At 50.8% G+C, this 21,684-nt stretch overlaps 2 protein-coding genes across 2 annotated transcripts in view; both read right to left on the bottom strand.

Annotated features, from left to right (window-relative positions):
- ATP6V1B1 (ATPase H+ transporting V1 subunit B1) overlaps nucleotides 1-1,244 on the bottom strand; it is an 81,728-nt gene extending 80,484 nt beyond the window's left edge. Inside the window, exon 1 of the mRNA XM_050943395.1 lies at nucleotides 1,136-1,244. Within this exon, the coding sequence (XP_050799352.1) occupies nucleotides 1,136-1,244 (109 nt within the window). The remainder of the gene's footprint in view (nucleotides 1-1,135) is intronic.
- Nucleotides 1,245-11,914: 10,670 nt separating this feature from the next.
- Nucleotides 11,915-21,684, bottom strand: part of VAX2 (ventral anterior homeobox 2) — a 50,381-nt gene continuing 40,611 nt past the window's right edge. The window contains exon 3 of the mRNA XM_050943425.1: nucleotides 11,915-12,518. Coding sequence (XP_050799382.1) covers nucleotides 12,039-12,518 — 480 coding nt within the window. The 3' untranslated portion in view covers nucleotides 11,915-12,038. The remainder of the gene's footprint in view (nucleotides 12,519-21,684) is intronic.

The following is a 21,684-nucleotide window of genomic DNA, read 5'->3' on the forward strand; positions in this document are numbered from 1 at the left end:
TTTCTCTCTCTCTCTCACACACACACCTAAGCACACAAATAGAACCTGATCTCTCTCTCTCTCTCTTGCTCACCCACCCACAACAGCTGGGGGGGAAGAGGGGTAATGATGGCGACTGCTGAGTACTTTGCCAAGTGACTTCTATACAGAATTTGGGAAAAGAGAGACTCCTTTGCCATCTAAAGTTTCTCACTGAGCAATCCACTTTCTGGGCCTGATTCTGTTCTCATTTACACCAGTGTAGATCTGGAGTCAGTCCATCAGTTTTGCTGGAGTCACTCCACTTTTATGCCGGCGTTGCTGAGAACAGAATCTGGCCCAGTGCCCTTCTCTTTGGGGTAAATGTCACCCTTTTACTTCAGTATGAAACAGCCTCCCAGACAGCGAGCCTCAGTGTGAGCACCAGGTGCTGTATGAAGCTATGGGGCCCGGGTAGGTGACTCAGCCCCATAGCCCCAGGGAAACGGTGCCCTACCACCATTCCAGGGTCACTTCCTCTCAGCCATTCTGGGCTGGGGTGCAGCTAACACAAGGAGGAGGCAGAGGACAGAGACTAAAAGGGCTCCCATTCTAGGGGGAGTTAAGGACTCCAATCCAACAGGCCCCATGTACATCCCCTGGGGGAAGGGACCCCCCCCGAGCCTGCAATACAGATGCACTCAGTTGCCAGGGTTGTGTAAGGATCCATCTGTGCACTTCCCAGAAATGTGTTCTGGGCTCGGCACTTCACCGGAGGTGCTCCAGCCACTCAGAAAGGACAGGTGGGGAAACTGAGGCACGGAGCAGGGACGTGACTTGCCCAGGGCCGCAGAGCAGCGGAAAGAACCCAGGAGTCCAGCTCCCCCCACCCAGTCGCCTGCTCTAAACACTAGATAACACTGCCGAAGAACCAGGGACAGCTCTGGCTTCACTGTCGAGGTTGAAACCGCACAGGCCTTGGGGGATCTAAATGCAAAGAGCTCAAGTCCCCACAGCTCTCCCCTCCCCCTGCTGCCCCCTGCCCCATACACAGCCCCAGGCTGGGTGCTAGAAAGGCTAACGTTATGGGGGTGGTGGTGGTGAGAACAGCTGTTGCAGGAATGGGGACGTTCTTACCAGCCTCCCCCAGCACGCCCCCCACCCCAACGGTACTCACTCAGCCTGGGGTTGGTGATGTAATTCCTGGTGACAGCCAGGGCATGCTCCTGGGCCCCTGCCAGCGCTGCTGGGTGCCCGCCGAGCCTCACCTCTGCCTTGGCAGCCATCGCTGGGCACAGCCGGGGCGGGAGGGAGCCGGGGGTTTTATAGCAGAGGGTTACGCTCCCCTGCTCGTCCCTTGCTGGCCCACACCGGTCAGACCTGCCCCTTTCCCGGCTGCCTCGCTCTGCCCCCGGCGGGGGTCAGACCTGCCCACACAGGCCCCTGTTGACTGTAAACTGGGAAAGCCTCAGCACCTGGCTGGGAGCCCCGGGCCCAGAGTGCAGGTGAAGGTCACCTGAGAGCTCCCACCTGGGGGCGGCTGAGTGAGGCCACAGCTCAGGGCTCTGCATTGAGCTCTGGGTGCTGGGAAGTAGGTGGTTGTGTGTGTGGCAGAGGGTTGTGTACCTGTGAGCTGGGTGAGTAGGTGGTTGCGTGTGTGTGGCAGAGGGTTGTGTACTTGTGTGCCGGGGGAGTAGGCGGTGGTTGTGTGTGGTGGGGGGTTGTGTACTTTTGTGTCAGAGTATTAGGCGGTGGTTGTGTGTGACAGAGGTGTGTGTAGTAGTACTTGGGGTTGTAGGTGGTGGTTGTGTAGCTGTGTGTCAGGGGAGTAGGTGGTGGTTTCTTATGTGTCAAGGGTGTGCGTAGCCGTGTGGCAGGGGAGTAGCCTGTGGTTGTGTGTGGCAGGTGATTGTATAGCTGTGGTCAGCGAGTAGGAGGTAGTTGTGTGTGGTGAGGGTTGTGTAGCTGTGTGTCGGGGGAGTAGGGGTTGGTTGTGTGTGGCAGGGGGTTGTGTAGCTGAGTGTCGGGGGAACAGATGGTGGCTGTGTGTAATGGGAGGTTGTGTAGCTATGTGGTGGGGGGAATAGGTGGTGGTTGTGTGTAGCGTGGGGTTGTGTATCTGTGTCCTGAGGGAGTTGGAAGGTTTTTTTTTTTGGTGGGTGGAGCAAGAGTTGTGAAATTATGTATGTTTGGAGGAGATAAATGTGTATGTGTGTGTAGGAGGTTTTGTAATGTGTGTGCATGCAGGAAAAGGGTGTATAATTGTGTGTGCTTGTATAGGTGGTTTTGTGTGTGTGTGTGTGTGTGTGTGTAGGGGAAGATTGTGTAACAGTGTGGGTGGGAAGATGGTTTTGTGTGTCTGTGTGTGTGCACACGTAAGGGGAAGATTGTGTAACAGTGTGGGCGGGAAGGTGATTGTGTGTGTGTGTGTGTGTGATGTCTGTGGACGGCAGCATGGTCAGTCTTTGTGGAGCTTTCAGCATGGCCCAGCAATCTGAGCACCGGCCTGCGAGCCAGGAGCTAACCCATTCTGCCACTGCCTCCCTCTGTGGCCTTGGTCCAGTCACCAGTCACTTAGGGCTCAGTGATTCCCTGCCCCGATGGGCACAGTGGGGTGGATACAATGGGCATGTGCCCTGTGCTGGGTCCCAGTGGAGTCCCAGTGCTTGAGCTGCCCTGAGGGTGGGGGGTATATGAGACCGGGCTGGACTGGAGAGAGGACTGATGAGAACATAAGAATGGCCAGACTGGGTCAGACAAAAAGTCCATCCAGCCCAGTGTCCTGTCCACCGACAGTGGCCAATGCCAGGTGCCCCAGAGGGAATGAACAGAGCAGGGCAATTAGCGAGTGATCCATCCCATCATCCAGGCCCAGTTTTTGGGCTGGGGCAGGCGGAGAGGCAGCAGTACCTTCTCCAGCTTTAATTTCTCTGTTTGGATGAAAGCGTTGTGAGAGCCCGTGTGTGTCTGCGTATGTGTGTGTCACTGTGGATGTGAGGGAACGTCTGTTATGCGTTTTATTTCCCTAGGCCAGTCTCTTTGCCACAACAGAGCCTTAAAGATGCCCTCTCTTATACACACCCCCTACCCCGGCCCCACATCTCCTCCCTCCCCCCCGGGTTGGTTATCGTCCGCTCACTCTCAAAAGCCGGCTGCACACACTGGTTGTTAGTGTAGGGTTGCACGGGAGCACTGGGTTGCTCCAGCGTGGCGGGTTGACAGCATCTATCCGATTTGATTTGTAGAAAGTTGATATTTTGATGAGCTGGTTTAAAAGCGGGGAGGGGACATTGGGAACTTTGTTTCAATTTTTTCCCCTTAAAAATAGTCCAAGTGGGTAGTGTTGCTGGCATTCTGACATTCAAACTGTAAGACTGGTTCACAGCGACTGCTTGTTCCGCGCACTTTGACAGCAAGGAAGAAAAGGCAGGTGGGCATCATGACATCACTTTTATTAACCATCAGAAACCACATTGTTCATTAAAGTTTGACATACAGTACTTATTTTTTCTTTTTCAAATTGTACACGTTACAATACATTTCCAGGATTTATCTCTGGTGTTCAAGACTGTTAGAACTGTGTGTGTGTGTGTGTGTGAGAGAGAGAGAGGGCGGTAGGGTTACAGGGTTATTTCCTGAATAGCTGGTGTTGCTGATTTCAGGTTTGATGGTGATTCATTGACTGGTTAAAGCAGACAGCTGAACATTTCTGGATGGGACGCTAGTGACTTTGGAGGAACTCTCTGTGCAGTAAGGAATAAGCAGCAGTGCCAGCTGAGGATCAGGATTTAAGCCAGGTAAAAATAGAAATTATCTTGTCCCTCCTACCCAAGAGTTTTAGGAAAAATATTTGCCATTTTGTTCTAGGTCCGTTAGTGGCTTTCCTCCCCCAGTATATTACTTTCTGCAAAATCATCTCTGAAGTATGGACAGCTTGTTGGTAGGGTTTGGGGGGAGTTGGTTCGTTTGTTTGTTTTTTACATCCAAACTTGTGACATTTCAAATGCTCACAAAGCCTAATTGTGTCATGACATTTTGGCATTTCAAAACTTTGGAGGCTCTCTTGCAAGAAAACCGGCCCCTGTTTGGGGTGAAAGTTGGCCCTTTCTTCCTCAAAATTTACAAGGACAAAAAACAGCTCTCAAAGTGCAATGTGTTTGTCACCAGATTGGACCATTTCCCCCAAATTAGAACAAGACATGAGAAACCTTGCAAAGCTGTCAAACTTCCTCATGAATATTTCCCAGGTGCTTATTCAGGGTTTGGAACAAAGGGACTGCTGTACTGGAGATGACTGTCCAGCCCAGGATCTTGTCTCAGCCAGAGGCCAGCACCAGAGAAATATGTATGAAAGCTGCAGCAGGTAAATATGGGATAATCTGCTCAAAAGTTTCTGCTTTCCAGTGCCCCTCTGTGAGAGGATCCTGGCCCTAAAGCATGAGGATTCTATTTCTGCTAAGTTTGGGGCCTCCGGGCATATATGAAATTCTTCGTATTTTAATTACAGGATCTGTGCACAAATTTTACCGCATGTGGCTGTATCAAAGTTCAAAAGGTCGGAAATACTCCTCACCAGGAATAAACCATGCAAACATTGAACATTAACAGGAAGCAGTTTGCTAGCATAAGGCCCCGATTCTAGGTGTTGGTTTTTCAGGCAAATGGATTGCAAACAGAGCTGGAGGAAAATGCAAAAGAAAAAAATGGCAAAAATGTATTTTTGGGAGTGTATCATTTTTTCCCGTCCAAACACCATATGTCAACCAAAAAATGTAATAAACAATGCTGACCTTTGCCAAACTGCCACCAGCCCCAGAGCTTGTAAGAAAACGTAGGAGGCAAAGTGTGAAAAAGCTGTTGCAATTTTTTGTTGCTGCAAGTCAACCAAAAAGTCCAGTGAACAGTCAAATTCAGGGAACTGTAAACGAGCTATGGTAACAAACCCGGATAAGAATAGACAGATGTGGTCTAAGCAAAGGTGCACCTTTGAGGCTCTGGGCCTGGGAGAGAGAAGCTCCTTATTCTGGGCTCTGCCAAGGATGTCTATGACTTTGGGCAACTCACAGGCCCCTCATTATGCCTCAGTTTCCCCACATGTCAAAAAGTGATAGCAATACTTTGCTACCTCCCAAAAGTGCCAATTAACTAATATTTGCAAAGTGCTCAGACAGTGACATGCAGGATAAATATTATTTCATAGATATTGATTTAAAAAAAATGAGTGAAACCTTCTTTATAAAAACATTTATTTTAAATATTTCCCTTCAAAATAGAGGGAGGAGTTTAACACACTGGCTAAGGGTAAGAAACTGGTCCATTTAGAGGAAAACAAGGTACTCCTGAGAGCAGTTGTGGAGCTGGTCACTAAGTTAAAGCAGTAGAGATATGTGCTTTTAGTGCCCGATTCAGCAAAGCACTAAATCACGTTTAACTTCAAGCATGTGCATAAGTACCATTCCCAAACCGGGGTCTGGGTTTTGAAAGATGAATGGTTGACCCCACTAATGACCCTATAGGGGTTTACAAATAGCAACTAAGGGGCACGAGTGGGAATGAATTTAGGCCAAAGATTCCTTACATAAAAAGCATCACAGCATCCTTGGCATAAGCCGGACAGGGCTTTGCTTATAACTAGAACAGGTGGGGAAAATGCCAATCAGTGGCTGCCAGCACGTAACTGATTTGTAAATATTTTCTATGAAACGTTTCTGTGCTTAGACAAAAAATGGAGCCAAAAGCTGAGGGAGAATGGATTGAAATAATTGGTTTCTGCTAAAACTGCTCCATTGTTGAAAAGACAACATTTTAACGGACCAATGTCTGTTTTCGGTTTGCACTTTTGTTGCTGAAAAACCAGGACACAGGTGAAAATTTCCCATGAAAACAGGCCCCTTGGTGGGAAAGCCAGTTTTGCAAAAGGTATTTTGACCAATGCTGCATTAATTACCTCTCCAGGAAGCCCCTAGGATTTTGATTTATACAGGGCCGGCTCTACCATTTTTGCTGCCCCAAGCAAAAAAAAAAAAAAAAAAAAAAAACCCAAACCAAAAATACCTGCACTGTGCCACCCCAAGAATGGGCAGAATGTTGCTGCTTAGCACATGCCACCCCAGACATGGGCTTCCTCTGCTGGTGCCAGCCCTAGATTTATACCCCCCAGGATGAGAAATGACCTTTCCATCATGTAGAGGATTTGAACCTGTAGCTTTACAGTTACAACCTAGAGTCTAGCCTAGCCTAGCCACACCCACTAAGTGGCCTTGAAAGGTGTTTCCACTCTCCATTGCTTAGTCCCCACCTCCTTCCTGAGGGGCCCAATGCTCTGAAATGGCGAGTTTGCTAAACCCCCTGTCCTGAGCCCATGGCAGCTGCTGTCCCAGCCCAAATGCAGAAAACTCTGAAAGCGCCATGGTCCCGTTCTGCTAAACACAGAGAGCCGAGCAGGGGAACAGGGATGCAGACAGAGGATGGGGAGGGGAAAGGGGGGGCAAATTAAGATAAAAAGGGGAGCTGGAGAGAGGGAACAGGGTAGCTGGGGAGATACAAGAGGATCAAACCAGACAGAACCCATGTTCGTGTGTAGCTCAGGGGCCTCCTCCCATCTCAGTTGCCACAGGGTGTCATCCATCCTGGTATTGAGGGTGTCGCCTCAGCCCCCCTCCCGACCTGTGTCACAGCATCGCCCACTCCCATGACCTCTGTCTCCCACCCGCTGGGCAGCAGCCCTGCACACCCAAACCCACCCACCCCCAAACATCCAGGGCCGATCCTGCCCGTGGGGACAGTTCCCTGCAACCAACAAGGCATTTGCAGCTGGGATCTCAGTGGGCACTGGGAGGGGTGCCAGGCGGGCGAGGTCGACTGGCACCTTGCTAAGGATTCCCTGGGCAGAATGCGAGCTTGTGGGTATCATCCGTCCCTGTAAGGGTTAACCTTTGCGCGCGTGCGCACACACACACACATGCAAACACACGCACACACACACACACACACACACCTCCATTGGCTCCCAAGACGCAGCAAATATTGCACAAGGCTCCCGCCAGGTGAGCAAGTCTGCAAGGGTGTCATGAGACAAAGTGACCTTGGCTCCACCCAGCGGGCAGGGCCTGACCTGGGTGCTATGCAGTGGGATGTGCCCTAGCCTCCAAACTCCACCCCCTCCTCATCACCCCAATGCAGGGACACCCTGAGCACTAGAAGCGCTGGGTTTGGGGGCTGTGGAAGGGGGCGTTGCTGGACCCTACCAGGCCAAAATAGTGATGGGTCTGGATCTATCCATTCCTGCTTCCCAAAGCAGAGGCCTTTAATGCAGGTGTGGGACAAAGGAGGCGCTCAACCATGCTCCTAAAGGTCACGGGTTTGAGTCACACCTCTCAAGTTCACCCAGCTGCACAATGGCTGCCTGATCGCTCAGCTGAGAGCTGCCACAGGTGGTATGCCTGCTGGCCACATCACACCCTGGCGTACCGCTGGCTGTGGAACTGACATGCCTGAGCTGTGTCAGCCCCACCAGCCATTGGCTCCGGGGGCTTTGACTTTGACAACGGAGGAGTGGCTGGTTGATTTCGCTTGCCAGATACCTGAGAATGGGCTGGATTAGCAGGCTCTGCCCTCAGCCCCTGCTAGCAGAGAAAATGCAGGCTCCGCCTATGGCCCTGATCCTGTGAGGTGATGACCAAACAACGCAGCTGAGGATGGCAGATTTCAATGGGGTGCAAAGTCATGCTCCTTCCCAAGAATCTTGTGAGCATCATCCCTCCGCAAAGCCAGGTTTACTGGCTGGAGGCAGCAAAGGGACCCTCCTCGCCCCAAACCCATCTGCAACCTCATGGCAGAAAAGCCTTCACCGTGAGACTCAGCAGCGTCCGGCTGAGCTCTGAGCCTGAGAGGCGGTGGGATGTGGGAGAGAGGGATGAGGCAGGGGAACCCTTTAGAGATAGCAAGGCCAGGCCAGGCCAAACACCATGCTAAGCAGCAGACAGCAATCCAAGCACCGTACGCCACAGGCCAAATCCTGGCCTTATGGAAGTCATTGGTCTCAATGGGGGCAGTGCAGGGTGGGTAAAGCTGTCAGGATTGGGCCCTAGTTTACAATGCGGGTGATGGCACCTGTGTCTTATCAATGGCCAGTTGAAGGCCTGTGGTGCCCAATCCTGCCATCAAAGCCACAGATGCCAGGGCCAGAGGGGACCATGTGACCATCTAGTCTGACCTCCCGCATAGCCCAGGCCGGAGACCTGCCCCGAAATAATCCCTAGAACCGAGGCTGTCAGGGAAACATCCCATCTTGATTCAAAAATTGTCAGTGCTGGATAATCCACCACGGCCCTTGGGAAATTGTTTCACTGGTTAATTACCCTCCATTACAAAATTTACACCTTATTCCAATCTGAATTTGTCCAGCATCAACTCCCAACCATTGGGTCCTGTGAGATCTTCCTCCACTAGACTGAAGAGCCTGTTATTAAATATTTGTTCCCCACGTAGGTACTGATAGAGTGTCATCAAGTCACCCCTGGTTAAGCTAAATAGACTGAGTTCCTTGGCAGTTTTTGAAACCTTTCATCCTTCTCCTGGCTCTTCTCTGACTCCCTCCAATTTATCAACATCCTTCTTGAATGGTGGGCACCAGAACTGGGCCCAGGATTCCAGCCGGGGTCGCACCAGTGCCAGATACGGAGGTAAAATCACCTGTCTGCTCCCACTCGAGATTCCTCTGGTTATGCACCCCAGGGCCCCATTAGCCCTTTTGGCCACACTGGGAGTTCGTGTTCAGCTGATTAGCCCCCACACCCCCCCCCAAATCTCTTTTAGAGCCAGGGGGGCTTTAGCGGCTTGCAGGATCAGGGCCAAGAGGGCAGGAGGAAATCCTGAAGCCCTTCCAAGTTGACTCGCATGTGGAAGCCTGTTGACATCCAGAAGGCTGCTTGCAAGAGCAGAGGTGTGGATGACAGGATCAGGCCCTCCATCTGGGCCCAATTCTGAGAGGTATGGACGCTGAGCGCCCACAACCCCTTCGATATTGCAAGGAGCTGCAAGTGCTGGGCAGGCGCTCAGCAGTTCAGCCCAGCTCCCACTGGAGTCAATGGGAGTTTGGCCCCACGTCAAGACTGTAGGATCAGGCCCATTGCTAATAATGCACTTGTGTTCTCACAGCCATTGTTCCCTCCTACGCAGCCCACACATCCTGGACCCACCAGCTTTCTGCCTGTTTCTGTGTCTATATCACTGTTCCCAGGACCCAGCTGGACTTTCAGACAGGAGTCCTGGCCAGCCTCGACTCCGATCACTCATGCCCATCAGCAGGACATCAGGCACCCCTGGATATCCGTGGCAAAGCAGCAGAAATCACTTATCGCACCGGTTGCATCGGCAAGGAGACAGGGCAGGAGCAAGGCCACGGTGGGGGGTTAAATTAGAGACGGGGGGAGGGAAACAGGGTGGCTTTGGCTCTGCCCAGCATTCACTGGGTCTCACAGAACCAGCTCAAGGGTGGTTTGAATCTGGGTATTGTCTGATCTGCACTACCACTGCCTGGGCAGTCTGGAGAAACGCTTCTGAGTCTGATCCCCATTGCTCAGAAATGGGCCAGAACCCACATTCCAGTAAGCCTCAGGGGGGTTTTGAAACCCTTTTATAAAGGCCACGCCCGCTTCCCACTTGGTAGAGGGCTGAACCAAAACCTGGCTCTGAATTCGGGAGGGTTCAAAATCTGGATCTGGATGACAATTTTTTCTCTTGATCCCACCTATAAGTTCCAGTTACGGGGTACTGTACCAGCAATTTCTCTTCTCTCTGAAAACCCCTTGCCCACTGTAACACCACGCAAGCTAGAACAGAGGGGGCTGAGACAGGCAAATCAGTTTGGTTTTTGCTTTTCAGTTTGGTTGCTTTGTGCATTTGATAACAATTTCTCTTCAGTCATTTTCAGGCTGTTCCCTGTCCAGTCACTTAGTCTGTTTCACCTGTTGTTTGTGTCCCTCTTTCACAGGTTTCTAAAACAGGAAGAACAGGCGACTGAAACGGCCAGCGGCATGTGGGGTCAATGTCGTGCCTGAAACGATGTTTAACGAGAAATGCTCAAAAATGTTTAGTCCAAACCGTTTTGCGGCACAAACGGGCTTTCTGTCACTGCAGGAAGTTCCATGGGAAATGCCCATTTTCAATGTTTGGAGCATTTCGTTAAACCTTCCCCCCCACCCCCCAAATAACTACAAAGGCTGGTTTTCTACAGCCAAGCATTTTTAGCCAAAACCTGGAACATTTTCATTTCGGTCAAAAATTGTCATGGAAGGAGGGAGGAAAATTCCCAAATTGCTTTGAACTTGGATTGTTCAAAACTGACAAACTCTTTAAGACAAGGACCAGCCTCAATCTTCCGACACCATCTGGATGATCTTAAGTGTCAGCAAAGGTCTTGCTAAAGGCTTAGGTTCAGATCTTCCAAGGGATTGGGGTGCCTAACTCCTATAGGCACCAAAATACCTTTGAGGGTCTGGGCCTTAATGACTAACCCACATGCTGTCACCGTTGGTTGGCAGGGAAATGTTTGGGTCTTAGGCTCTTTTCCCATGTCCCTAGTAGAAAAGCCGTCAAAACGTGAGTTAACATTTCTGCATAGCAGTGTCTTCTAGCAGCCATATTGTCCAGGCTGGCAGCCGTCCTGGGAGCAGTGTTTATTATCCTGCTTGGCAAGTGGGCATGGACACTGGGGTGTTGGTGTGATACATAAAACTGGTGACTATCCAGAGACTGTTTGTTAAGAAGCTGTATACAACCTGCAGGGCTCCCCATTCATTTCCCATCTGGGCAAGCTGTCAGCGCTGTATATACTCTGTCAAAAGCCAATGGCTGCTGATCCAAACACCAGACACCTCTGTTAGGCCTGGCGGGGGCTGTAATGTTTTGGGTCAGGTCCATCCTTAAAGCTGCTGCTCTGGAACCTGAGTTTGCACTGGTGCAGAAGAGCTGCCAGAAGCCCCCAGGCCCCTCTGCAATGCAGGAGAACAGTGTGTGGGTGGGGGACACCGGCATCTGGGCAAGGGGCTCTCTAAGTCCCACCCTTCTCTGTGCCAAAAGTGCTGGTGTGGGGAGGACTGAAAGGATCATTGGCACCAACGCCAGCCTGTATGTACAGTACCTGCTTCCTCCTTCAAGTGCACCCCCCTAGCTCGATGGGATTAACAAACCAAGCGAGAGTCGTGCTGTCTCCATGCGCAGCAGGGACAGATTAAGGCAAGATCACAGAGACTGGACTCTGAGCCTCCCCCTCCTGCAACAGGTTCCCAGACTCTCCCAAGCCACCTAAACAAAGGAGCACAAACTTCTTTACAGATGGGGAAACCGAGGCACACAATGAGGACTTGCCCAAAGGCAGAGCCAGGAATAGCACCCAGGATCTCTGACGCCCATGTCTCTGCTCTAACCACTAGCTTGCGCTGCTTCTCTAGCCAACACACAGGAGCAAGGATCTGCTCTTCCAAAGTCACACCCCTGAGTTTTGTAACATCTCAACCCTCCCACCCCACCCCCTGGGATTGGCTTTAGCTGCCTGGGGCTTCCTGTCCCACTTGGCCTCAGTCCAGGTCTGGCTTCACATCCAGGGTATTGGATGATTTTTGGCTCCTGCAATCAAATAGATCAGACAGTGACTGTGCAGTCTCACTCCATGGCAAACAAAGGCAGACTAAAACACATGGTGCCAGCCACCCTTCCCCCATCCCTCGCTCCCCCACCCTGGACCCGACGGCAAGAGACAGAGCATCAGTGTATACATACGACCTGGCTGGCTCCCTGAAGAGGGGCGCATTTGACCCTCTAGCAATCTGAGATCGGGGGGCCCCCAGAAGCAGTGGTTTCCCTGTGCGTCTCCCCGGGGAGCCCTGCCAAGTCGAGCATGTCAAACCGGGTGTTGGCTGCAGCTGTATTTTTATTTCCGTGACAGGAACACACAGTCACACACACATCACCTGGACATTTGTTCAACGGCCTTTGCAACTCCACTGGCCACAGAACAGCCCCATGCGGGAGACAGGGTGGGGGTGGAGGGTGGGGATGATTTTGACACTGGATTTTAGTTAAAGACTCGGCTTCTTGCTGGGTACAGGACTGTCTTTCCTCTCCAGCCGTGTGTAAGGCTCAAAGGCAGAGCTCCCCAGTCCGTAGCCGCTGGGTAGCTCGTGCAGGCTGCCCAGGAGCGGGCCGCTGAAACAGAGCGGGGTGGCAGGGAGCCTGGGTGAGGAAGAGGAGGATGCTAGCGATGGGACCTGCAGGCTGAAGGCTCCTGTCCCAGGAGGGCTGTTTCCACTGCTCAGCCCAGGCGAGGTGGTGCCAGAGGGAGCCAGGCTGGATCCATTCCCGGCAGGGCTCCTGATGGGATTCGAATTTGGAGACAGCAAGTTGGAAGGGGCCTGCACAGACAAAAGTCTCCCTTGTTCCAGGAGCCGGAGGATGTTACATGTGGCGAAGGATTCAGAGGTGGAGGACGATCGTTTCTCAGAGTCCCTGCTCTGGTCCTTCTTCTGCTTGGTGCGCCGGTTCTGGAACCAGACTTTCACCTGGGCAGGGGGTGGGAGATGGACAGAGTGCAGCAGAAGTGGAAAAGAAAGAAAAACAGGGGGAAGGAGGCGAGGGGGAAGAAGGGGATGAGGAGAAAGGACGCAGCGGGAAGTAGGAAAAGAAGAAAGAGCAACCAAGCAAGAAAGGCAGAAGGAAGAGAGAGAAAGAGGGAGAGAGAGAAAAGGAAGGAATGGGAAAAGAGAGAGAGAAAGAGACTGTCACAATGTATTAAACATCCTAGAGCAAATGGATTCAGCAGCCCAGTCACCCACTCACCTTCCCAGGAGCCAGAGAGACAATGGTCTCCAGCCACCAGGGGATAGCAAAATCTGGAGCAAAAGACCCTCCGTGGCAAACGCTGTGTCCCTCCAGGGTAGATGCCCTTGCAACATGGAGCACTCAAGGGCGGGACGTGGCAGATGGAGGGATAAATGGATCCAGCAGATGTGCGCTCCCCAGGCTGCGTCTAGGCTGCCCATTGGGCTGTATCCATTGTTCCTTTAGACTGCAAGCAGTCTGGGGGAGGGATCCCATTAGCCGCTCAGTGCATTTACCCAGAGTGCAATGCGATGGCTGGGTAGAAATAGTGAGAGAGAGAGATGGGACCAAACCAGAACTCAGAGCAGCCCCAGCTCTGGTGGATCTGCTTCCGGATCTGGAACCAACCTCTGCAGCTGAGCACGTGCCCTGTCCCAGGCCAAACCAAGGGACATGGCAGATTCTCCATCGGGGACTGTCCAAAGCAAGACTGGTGTCTCTTTCTAAGACACGCTCTAGCTCAACCACAAGACATGGGCTTGAGGAAGGAATCAGGGCATGGCAGGCACTCTCCTGTGTTCGGCAGGTCAGACTAGATCATCATAACGGCCTCTGCTGACCTTGAAATCTATGAACCAGACCCCCGGATCTGGACATGCCTGGACTCTGGAGATGTCCAGAGTGGAAGCTCTCAGCACAGCCACCTCTCACTGAAATAAGGAGTGGGGCTGGGTTAAGGCTCAGCGGGCTCCAGACACACCCAGGGCAGCTCCAGGCACCAGCGCAGCAAGCCACCGGGGGTGGCCAGCTGGTCGCTGTGAGGGCAGCAGGCAGGCGGCTTTTGGCGGTGTGCCTGTGGGAGGTCCGCGGCAATTCGGTGGCAGGGACGCCGATGGCGCAGCACCGGTGGACCTCCCGCAGGCATGCCACCAAATCTGCAGGACCAGCAGACCGCCTGCAGGCGCACCGCCGAAAGCCGCCTGCCTGCTATGCTTGGGGGCAGCAAAAACCAGAGCCGCTCCTGGATACACCAAAACACAGGCTCTTCCTTAACCCCAGGATGACACTTGCCCTTCGAAATCCCATGTCTCTGTTTTTCCTCCCAATCCAGGCAGCCCAGCCACCCTAGAGCAACCAGCTCCTCCTGCTGTTCTGCCTCCTACCCGTGGCTGACCCTAGGCCTGCTCTGACCTCACTGCATAGACGCCAAAGGGCCAAGGACCCACTTGACTGTGCCCCAGTAGAGAAGTGCGACAGAGTGCGAGGTGGGTATCGAGATGCCAGGAAGGGAGATGAGATGGAAAGACAGACAGATAAGGGAGGGGTCTGTATAGGGAAATAGATGAGGTGGATGAGGTGGGGGTATGGATGGGGACAGATGGATGGGTGGACAGACAGTCAGACTATAGATCTCAACTGTGTTTAAATTCTAGCACTGTGGGCAGTGAGCATCTCACTCACCCACGTCATTGACAAAACATGCCAGCAGGACTCGCATCATCATAACCTGCAGCCCTCACACACCCATTGACACCTCAGACCTGCTGCACTGAGCTGCCAGACCACGGGCAAGGAGTGGGTCTTGGACCCTCTCCCAAGATAATACCGAGGCAAGTGGCTTAGCAGACTTAGATAAAGCCTGGGAGATTTATACAGCAGGAATAGCATCTGCAGTGACACCTGCTAAAGACAGGAAGGACAGGGGCTTCAGATCCTCATGCTCCAGGGCACCAGACCAGTTGGGGTCAGGAGGGAAAACCCTTTCCCATGATATAGCACAGTCTGATGCATGCTGGGGCCAGTAACTTCTATCGAAGCAACATGCACTGGCCACTGTTAGGCAAATCCTATAGACGATACCCAGCCTCTGGGCTGAACGGCACCAGGCCTGTGGACAGAGGCTATAACTGCTGAGACAGGACCTCATGGACCCCACTGTGGAGTCCAAAGCTCACCTGAAGGGCGGCACTCACCTGCTGCTCCTCCCTAGCACCACCTAGTGGCCAGTTTGGAGCTGCACTGAGATCTCTAGGAGAAAAGCGTCTCCTTCTGGGGCCAGCAGCACAATCCCTGGGATCAGCGAGGGGCTAGAGGGGCGGAGAGGGCATGGCAACCTGGGGAAGGGGAGATTCCTCTCAACTCATTGGGATGGGCCCTGGTTCCTGTGTGCCCTCGCCCACAAAGCAAGAGCTTCTGGGGGAATTCCCTGCACAAGGCTGGGCAGGAGTCTCCCCGTTTCTAAGCAGCACTGGGGATAAACAGGGGTGGGAACAGGGGGGTTCAGGAAACAAACTGAACAGGCCACAGACACTGAGCCCCTTCTGGCCCCCCAGGCTTGGTCCCTTGGAGCCAGGGGCAAGGAGACACTTTGGTTGGGCTGTGGGGGAGGGGGGGATCATGTCCCACACTCTGTCCTTCCTGGGGATAACAAGCGGGTTTCATTTCCCAGGGCTCTCAAGTCAGCATGAAACCCACAGGGAGCCCAGTCCTGCAAGGTGCTGAGCACCCTGATACAATCCTGTTCAATTCAGTGGGAGCTCAGCACCACTCGGGGCTGGACAAACTTACAAATAAGGATGCAAGGGGGTAATTAAAGATCTAAGGGGCTCATTCCCTGTGCCTGGTGATTTACATTCGCTGCTCCCATTAATAGCAAGGTGGGTGGATTTAAATCAAAGTGATTTAAATCACCCGTTTTAACCCTGATTTAAATCAGCAGGCAGGAAACCTGTGTTTCTATTGAGCTTTGCATTTGTGCTTTTTAGCCATTTTCCTAAAACCAAGTTTATTCATTGGTTGGTAACCATTAAAACATGCCAATTTTAACTAAATGGAGCTTTTACACGAAAGGTGGTGCTGCTTCTTGCAAACCAGGGGGATACCCCATATCTAGCTATATTTGTTTAACATCTATAAAACTTAACTTACATTGATTTAGAGTCTCTCTTTTTTTTTTAAGTCAGTTTTTATCCACCTCGATTAACAGGCCAGAGGCAGGGCATGGCCGGGGCTCGCAGTAGAGTCTGTGGTGGAAGGGAAGTGGTTTCTTTCCAAGCCACTTGTCTGGCTCAGCCATCTCTTTTCTTTCTGTTAGGAAGCTGATTCAGAGGCTCATATCTACATAAGAATGGCCATAGTGGGTCAAACCAAAGGCCCATCTAGCCCAGTGTCCTGTCTGACAACAGTGGCCAGTGCCAGGTGCCCCAGAGGGAATGAACAGAATAGGGAATCATCAAGTGATCCAACCCCTGTCGCCCATTCCCAGCTTCTGGCAGACAGAGGCCAGGGACACCATCCCTGCCCAGCCTGGCTATCTGTTCTTTGAACTGGTTAGATGGTGCTTGCTGTCCCCTCCACCGAAGAGAACAGGACCGAAAGGACTGCAATCAGAAGCTGGGGTGCCCAGGCTTGCAGCAAATGTCACTATTTAGAAAGGTCTTGTATATTTCAGCGTATAAATACAGTGTCCATGCTCTTTTCTCTGGTAGGTCAACATGGCTCACATAACTCTACAATAACAGAAGGGCCTGGCTAAGCTAACCCTACAGTACCAAAGCAGCACTCTTGAGCAAAGCCTTCCATGTGCTATTATTCTGGATAACCGTCTAGCAGCAAACTGGGTGTGTCTACCCTGCAGCCGCGGGTGAGCTTCCAAGCCCAGGTAGACAGACCCATGCTAGGTGGCCTGGGGCTCGTGCACTGATGGTGGCAGCACAAGGCCTGTCTGATCCCCCGGGGCCATGCTCAGCTGGCTAGCCCGTGCCACCGCCCCTGCTGCAGTGTTTTAGCACGCTAGGTGGGGCGGAGCTAGCAGCACTGGTCTGTCTACCCAGATTGGGAGGCCTGCTCCTCGCCACAGTGTAGATCATCCCTCCTTCTGCCCATTTTTTTGTGTAAACCTTTCAACCTCAAGCCAGGACCCTGCAACACCCAGCTTGGTGTCACAAGGAAACCGCACCTGAACTGTGCACTTCCCAAGCAGCACGGCTGAGCTAACCCTACAGTAACAAAGCGGCACTAGACTTCAGCAAACCCTTCAACGTGGGACTCTTCCTGCTGCAGTCCAGTAGCACATGGGGTGCAGCTACTCTGCAGCTGGGAGGGGGCCAAGGCTCTGCCCCAGCAAAGCCCAGGTTTACCGCCCAGAGCTGTGTGCAAACTTTTCCTTTGGGTTTTGCACCCACCTGACTGAGCACTGCTGAGTTCAGTGCAAGGCACAGTCTGTCATGTTTCACCTCCTGTCGTGTCAAGCTACAAATGCCTCTTGGGTTTGATGCCAACTCCAGCCGCTGGTTCCAGGTTTCCCTGCAAGGTTCACAAGCCTCAGACACTCCCTTACTGAACTGGGGTCTGAGATTGCCTACATGGGAAACTGAGGCACAGAGAGAGCCTAAGGCCAGATTTGTAAAGGTATTAGGGCACTGCTGCACCCAGCATCACAATGCTGAGAGCTTAAAGCTCATTTTTTAAAGTGTTTTAAGCCCTTATGGATCTAAATCCCACTGATTGTCAATGAGATTTGAGCACCTAAATCTCCTTTACAGATCTAGGCCTGAACGACTTATCAAGGAGGCTGTGGTAGAGATAGGAATTGAACTCACACCGGCAAAGCTGCAGACTAGCAAGCTAACCACTGACCTGCCCTTTCCCTGTGCTCTTCGTTTTGGGGTGTTCACCAAACCAGTTTCACTGTGATTTAGGGCTTGTAAATCAGTTTGTTTTCAAGGACAATACAAAGGCAAACACCCTGTTTGTCAAGCTAAGGGGAAGCTCTGGACTGGGGTGTCATAAACAGAAAGCTAAGGGTTAATGTCTCTTTCACCTGAAGCACCTGACCAGAGGACCAATCAGGAAACAGGATTTTTTCAACTCCAGGTGGAGGGTTTTTTGTGTGTGAGTCCTTTGTTCTTGGTCTTCTGCCGGAATCTCTCTCAGCTATGAGAAGGATTTCTATTTCCTGCTTCCTAATCTTCTGTTTACAAGTTGTGAGTACAAATATAGTAAGACAGTAAGGTTTCTATTGTTTTCTTTGTATTTACATGGATATAGTTGCTGGAGTGCTTTGAATTGTATTCTTTTTGAATAAGGCTGTTTATTCATATTTCTTTTAAGCAATTGACCCTGTATTTGTCACCTTAATACAGAGAGACCATTTGTATGTATTTTTCTTTCTTTTTTTATATAAAGCTTTCTTTTAAGACCTGTTGGAGTTTTTCTTTAGTGAGGAACTCCAGGGAATTGAGTCTGCAGCTCACCAGGGAATTGGTGGGAGGAAGAAGTCAGGGGGAAATCTGTGTGTGTTAGATTTACTAGCCTGACTTTGCATTCCCTCTGGGTGAAGACGGAAGTGCTTTTGTTTCCAGGACTGGAATTAGAGAGGGTGGACTCCCTCTGCTTAGATTCACGGAGGTTGCTTCTGTATCTCTCTCCAGGAGCACCTGGGGCGGGGGGAAGGGAAAAGGTTTATTTCCCTTTGCTGTGAGACTCAAGGGATTTGGGTCTTGGGGTCCCCAGGGAAGGTTTTTGGGGGGACCAGAGTGCCCCAAAACTCTCTAATTTTTTGGGTGGTGGCAGCAGTACCAGGTCCAAGCTGGTAACTAAGCTTGGAGGTTTTCATGCTAACCCCCATATTTTGGACGCTAAGGTCCAAATCTGGGACTAAGTTATGACATGAGGACAGAAGGATCGGCATTCTCGTTGTAAAGTACAGAGAGGTCAAGGGGTATACACAGCATATTTAGAGATACCTGTGAAGTCCTCTGGCCCAGGGATTTGTAACACTATAAATAGATTCTTGATACCATGAATGATGTGGGTCAATCAGATCCGGGAAGGATCGGAAGGCACTCCAGGAAAGGTTCACAAAGCCAGGTGAATGGGCAGGCCAGCAGCAGCTGAGATTCTGTATTGACTAGCGCAGAGCAATCCACATGGAACTGCCCCCTGCGTCGCTGGGTTCCCCTGAGGGGAAACACCTGGCTCTCATTGCAGACAGTTCAATGGAGACCTCCGAACAATGTACAAGCTGTGGCAAATTGCCGGTTCTGTTATGCTGGGTCTTGCGCTTTCTCTTCTTTGGGGAAGGTTCAGGGCACCATTGCTTGCCTCTGAACCGGTATTTTAATTACCCCACTAGTGTCCTTGAGGAGGGGAGTGGAGAGGGAGGGACCTGGGCCCGCCCTCTTCTCCAGGTCCCAACCCAGGGGCCCTGAGGTTTGTGGTGAACCACTTGAACTAGCGGTTCCTTCCCCTGGGCTGCTTCCCTCTCCTGTCCTTCAGCTTGGGAAGGGGCTTCTAGCCCTCCTTCTACACAAGCCAGGTGCCCCTTATCTAGGGTTTCTTTTGGATTTCTCAGCCCACCGCAGCGCTCCTCCAAACTTTCCTTTTGTCTCTCTTTGGTACTGTTCTCTGCTCCAACTCCTTCAAACTGCTCTCTGCTCCAACCAAACCTTCCTGCTCCAACTCGGATGGGTAGGATTCTGTGGCCTGCATTGTGCAGGAGGTCAGACTAGATGATCATAATGGTCCCTTCTGGCCTTAGAGTCTATGAGTCTAACTCCCACACTGTCTGACTGAAGCAGGGATTTTTATCACATGACTGACTGCTGGTGCTCTAATTGGCTTCAAGTGCTCTAATTGGCTTCAGGTGCTCTAGTTAATCTATAACAAACCTTCCTCCCCTTGCAGGGAATAAGGCTCCCTGCTAACACTCTCCTGCTGCCCTCTGGCCATGCTGTATCACAAAGGTCACTAAAAAATAACTCGGGAACATTAGGGAGGATTCAGAAGAAGATAGTGGGCAACAGTGTAATTATTATAATGTCAATAGTACTGTTAAAATAACATGGGAAGAAGCTAAGGTGGAAGCAGCAGGAGACCAGAGATGGAAGGCAGGTGGGAAGGTTCTATGCTCCATATGGAACAGAGAGACGGATGAGAGAGAGGATTGTCAAACCTGTGATCAATGAACAGACAACATACAAGGAGGGCTCTGTTAGACAAACAAGTGATTTGCTATGAATAATTCACCCATCCCTACAAATAACTTAATAGGATATAAAAAGAATGAGCTATTTAGGGGCAGACTTACAAAAGAGCTCTGGACTCAGAGCATCAAGCCCTCGGCACCACAAGTGGGGTCAGGTTTTCAAACGTGCTCAGAGTCAGCACCCATCATGCACTGGGCCTGTTGACCTGGCCACTTCTTTTGGTCCCGGTTGGCACATTTTTTATGAAACGTTTTTTCATAGAAAAAAAACAATGCTGTCTCGTTGAAGCAGAAATGTTTCACAGGAAGATCTCGAAGTTAACAACGTTTTTGATGGGAAGGTTCAGGGTGAACTCTCTGGTCACTTCCAAAGAGAGAGAGAAAACTGGACCTTTTTGATCCCAGCCCAAGACATTTTGACACAATCTTGTTTCATGGAAACATCTGAAAGGTTTTGGTTTCATTCCAGCACAAAACAAAGTCAAATCTCTAAACCTCGAAAGTTGTCATGAAACAGAGTCGTCATTCTCTGGCAACCCCAGTGCTAGGTGGGAGCCACAATCTTTTGAAAACAAAGCCCTATGTGGATAAAAATAATAGCAGATATATGAATTAGAGTAAAACCTTTACAGGATGTCAGTCCTCATGCCTCAGACAATGACCCATCTTCTGAAGAGCTAGGATTAGGGATAGAGCTGGTACAAAATTTCCATCAAAACGTTTTTGACAAAATGGATATTTCTGTGGGAAAAAATGTCCATTTTTGTCAAAAATTTGCTGAAAACACAAAATTTATATTTTTTCCCTGATTTTTGGCTACTGAAAATCAAAACTTTTCTGTTTTAAACCCCCAGTGCTCCATTTTCAATTGAAATGATTCTCAGTATTTTGGGTTTTTCAGTGAAAACCTGCCAAATTTCAGAGAGAATTTTTGATGGAAACAAACATAACAATTGGTTTGGGTTTCATGGGAATTGGATGTTTTTCTAAAAGCTCTGCTCTAGGAATTATTGTGGGAAAGTTCTCTGGCCTAAGGTCAGACTCGATGACTCCAATCCGACTCCATGAATATTTCACAGGGGGGAAAATCATTTCCCAATCAACTCTAGCTAGTAAGAAGTCTCCCCCATCGGCAGGCGACTTCATAACTGTCCAGAAAGAAAGGGCTTCATCTCAACTGGCTGGTGCTGGTCAGTGCTGGCGGCAGATTACTGAACTAGGTGGCCCCCTGATCTGATCTGCTGTGGAAATTTCTATTTTCCAGTCTAGCAGAACCCACTTCTGATCTCCTAGATTGCTGTGAGCCTTTGCCAGCCTCTATGGGGTTCAAAATACACTTCACAAATAAAGAACGTATTCCCCACTCAGAATCAGCCCTTCATCCCTCACCAAAGGCTCCCATTGCATCCCCAAACACTGCACATATACTCAGGTGTGACACTTGTCCCTGACTTTATAATCTTTGTTCCACCAACGTCAGTTCAGACTAGTTCGTACAGAACTCAGATCCAGGAATCCAGGCAAACACCCTGTAGCAATTCTTTAAAAAGGGACATTGTTCTGAATCTGCTATAACCCTCGAGCATAAGCCCATGGAAAATTCCAACTCAGACTTTGCCATGCACAAGGTCTGGGCTGGTAAACGGGGCTTACATGCCAAGGTGATTGGAAACGTGGAAATAGATTTTTTCACACAAATATTTAAGTCCCGGTTACACACAGGTCTAGATCTACAAGATACTGGGCAGAGAGCAGTGTATGTGGAATGCCCTATGCCCGTGCGATGTGTGGCTGGATGGTTCAGCAGAAGAGGCAGGATGGTTCATTGCTTAGGATACTAGTTTGGCTCTTGGGAGACCTAGTTGAATTCCTGACTCTGCATGACCTGGGGCAAGTCACTTAGTCTCAGTTTCCCCATC

This window comes from Gopherus flavomarginatus, chromosome 3, assembly GCF_025201925.1.
Source record: "Gopherus flavomarginatus isolate rGopFla2 chromosome 3, rGopFla2.mat.asm, whole genome shotgun sequence".
NCBI classification, from domain to species: domain Eukaryota; kingdom Metazoa; phylum Chordata; order Testudines; family Testudinidae; genus Gopherus; species Gopherus flavomarginatus.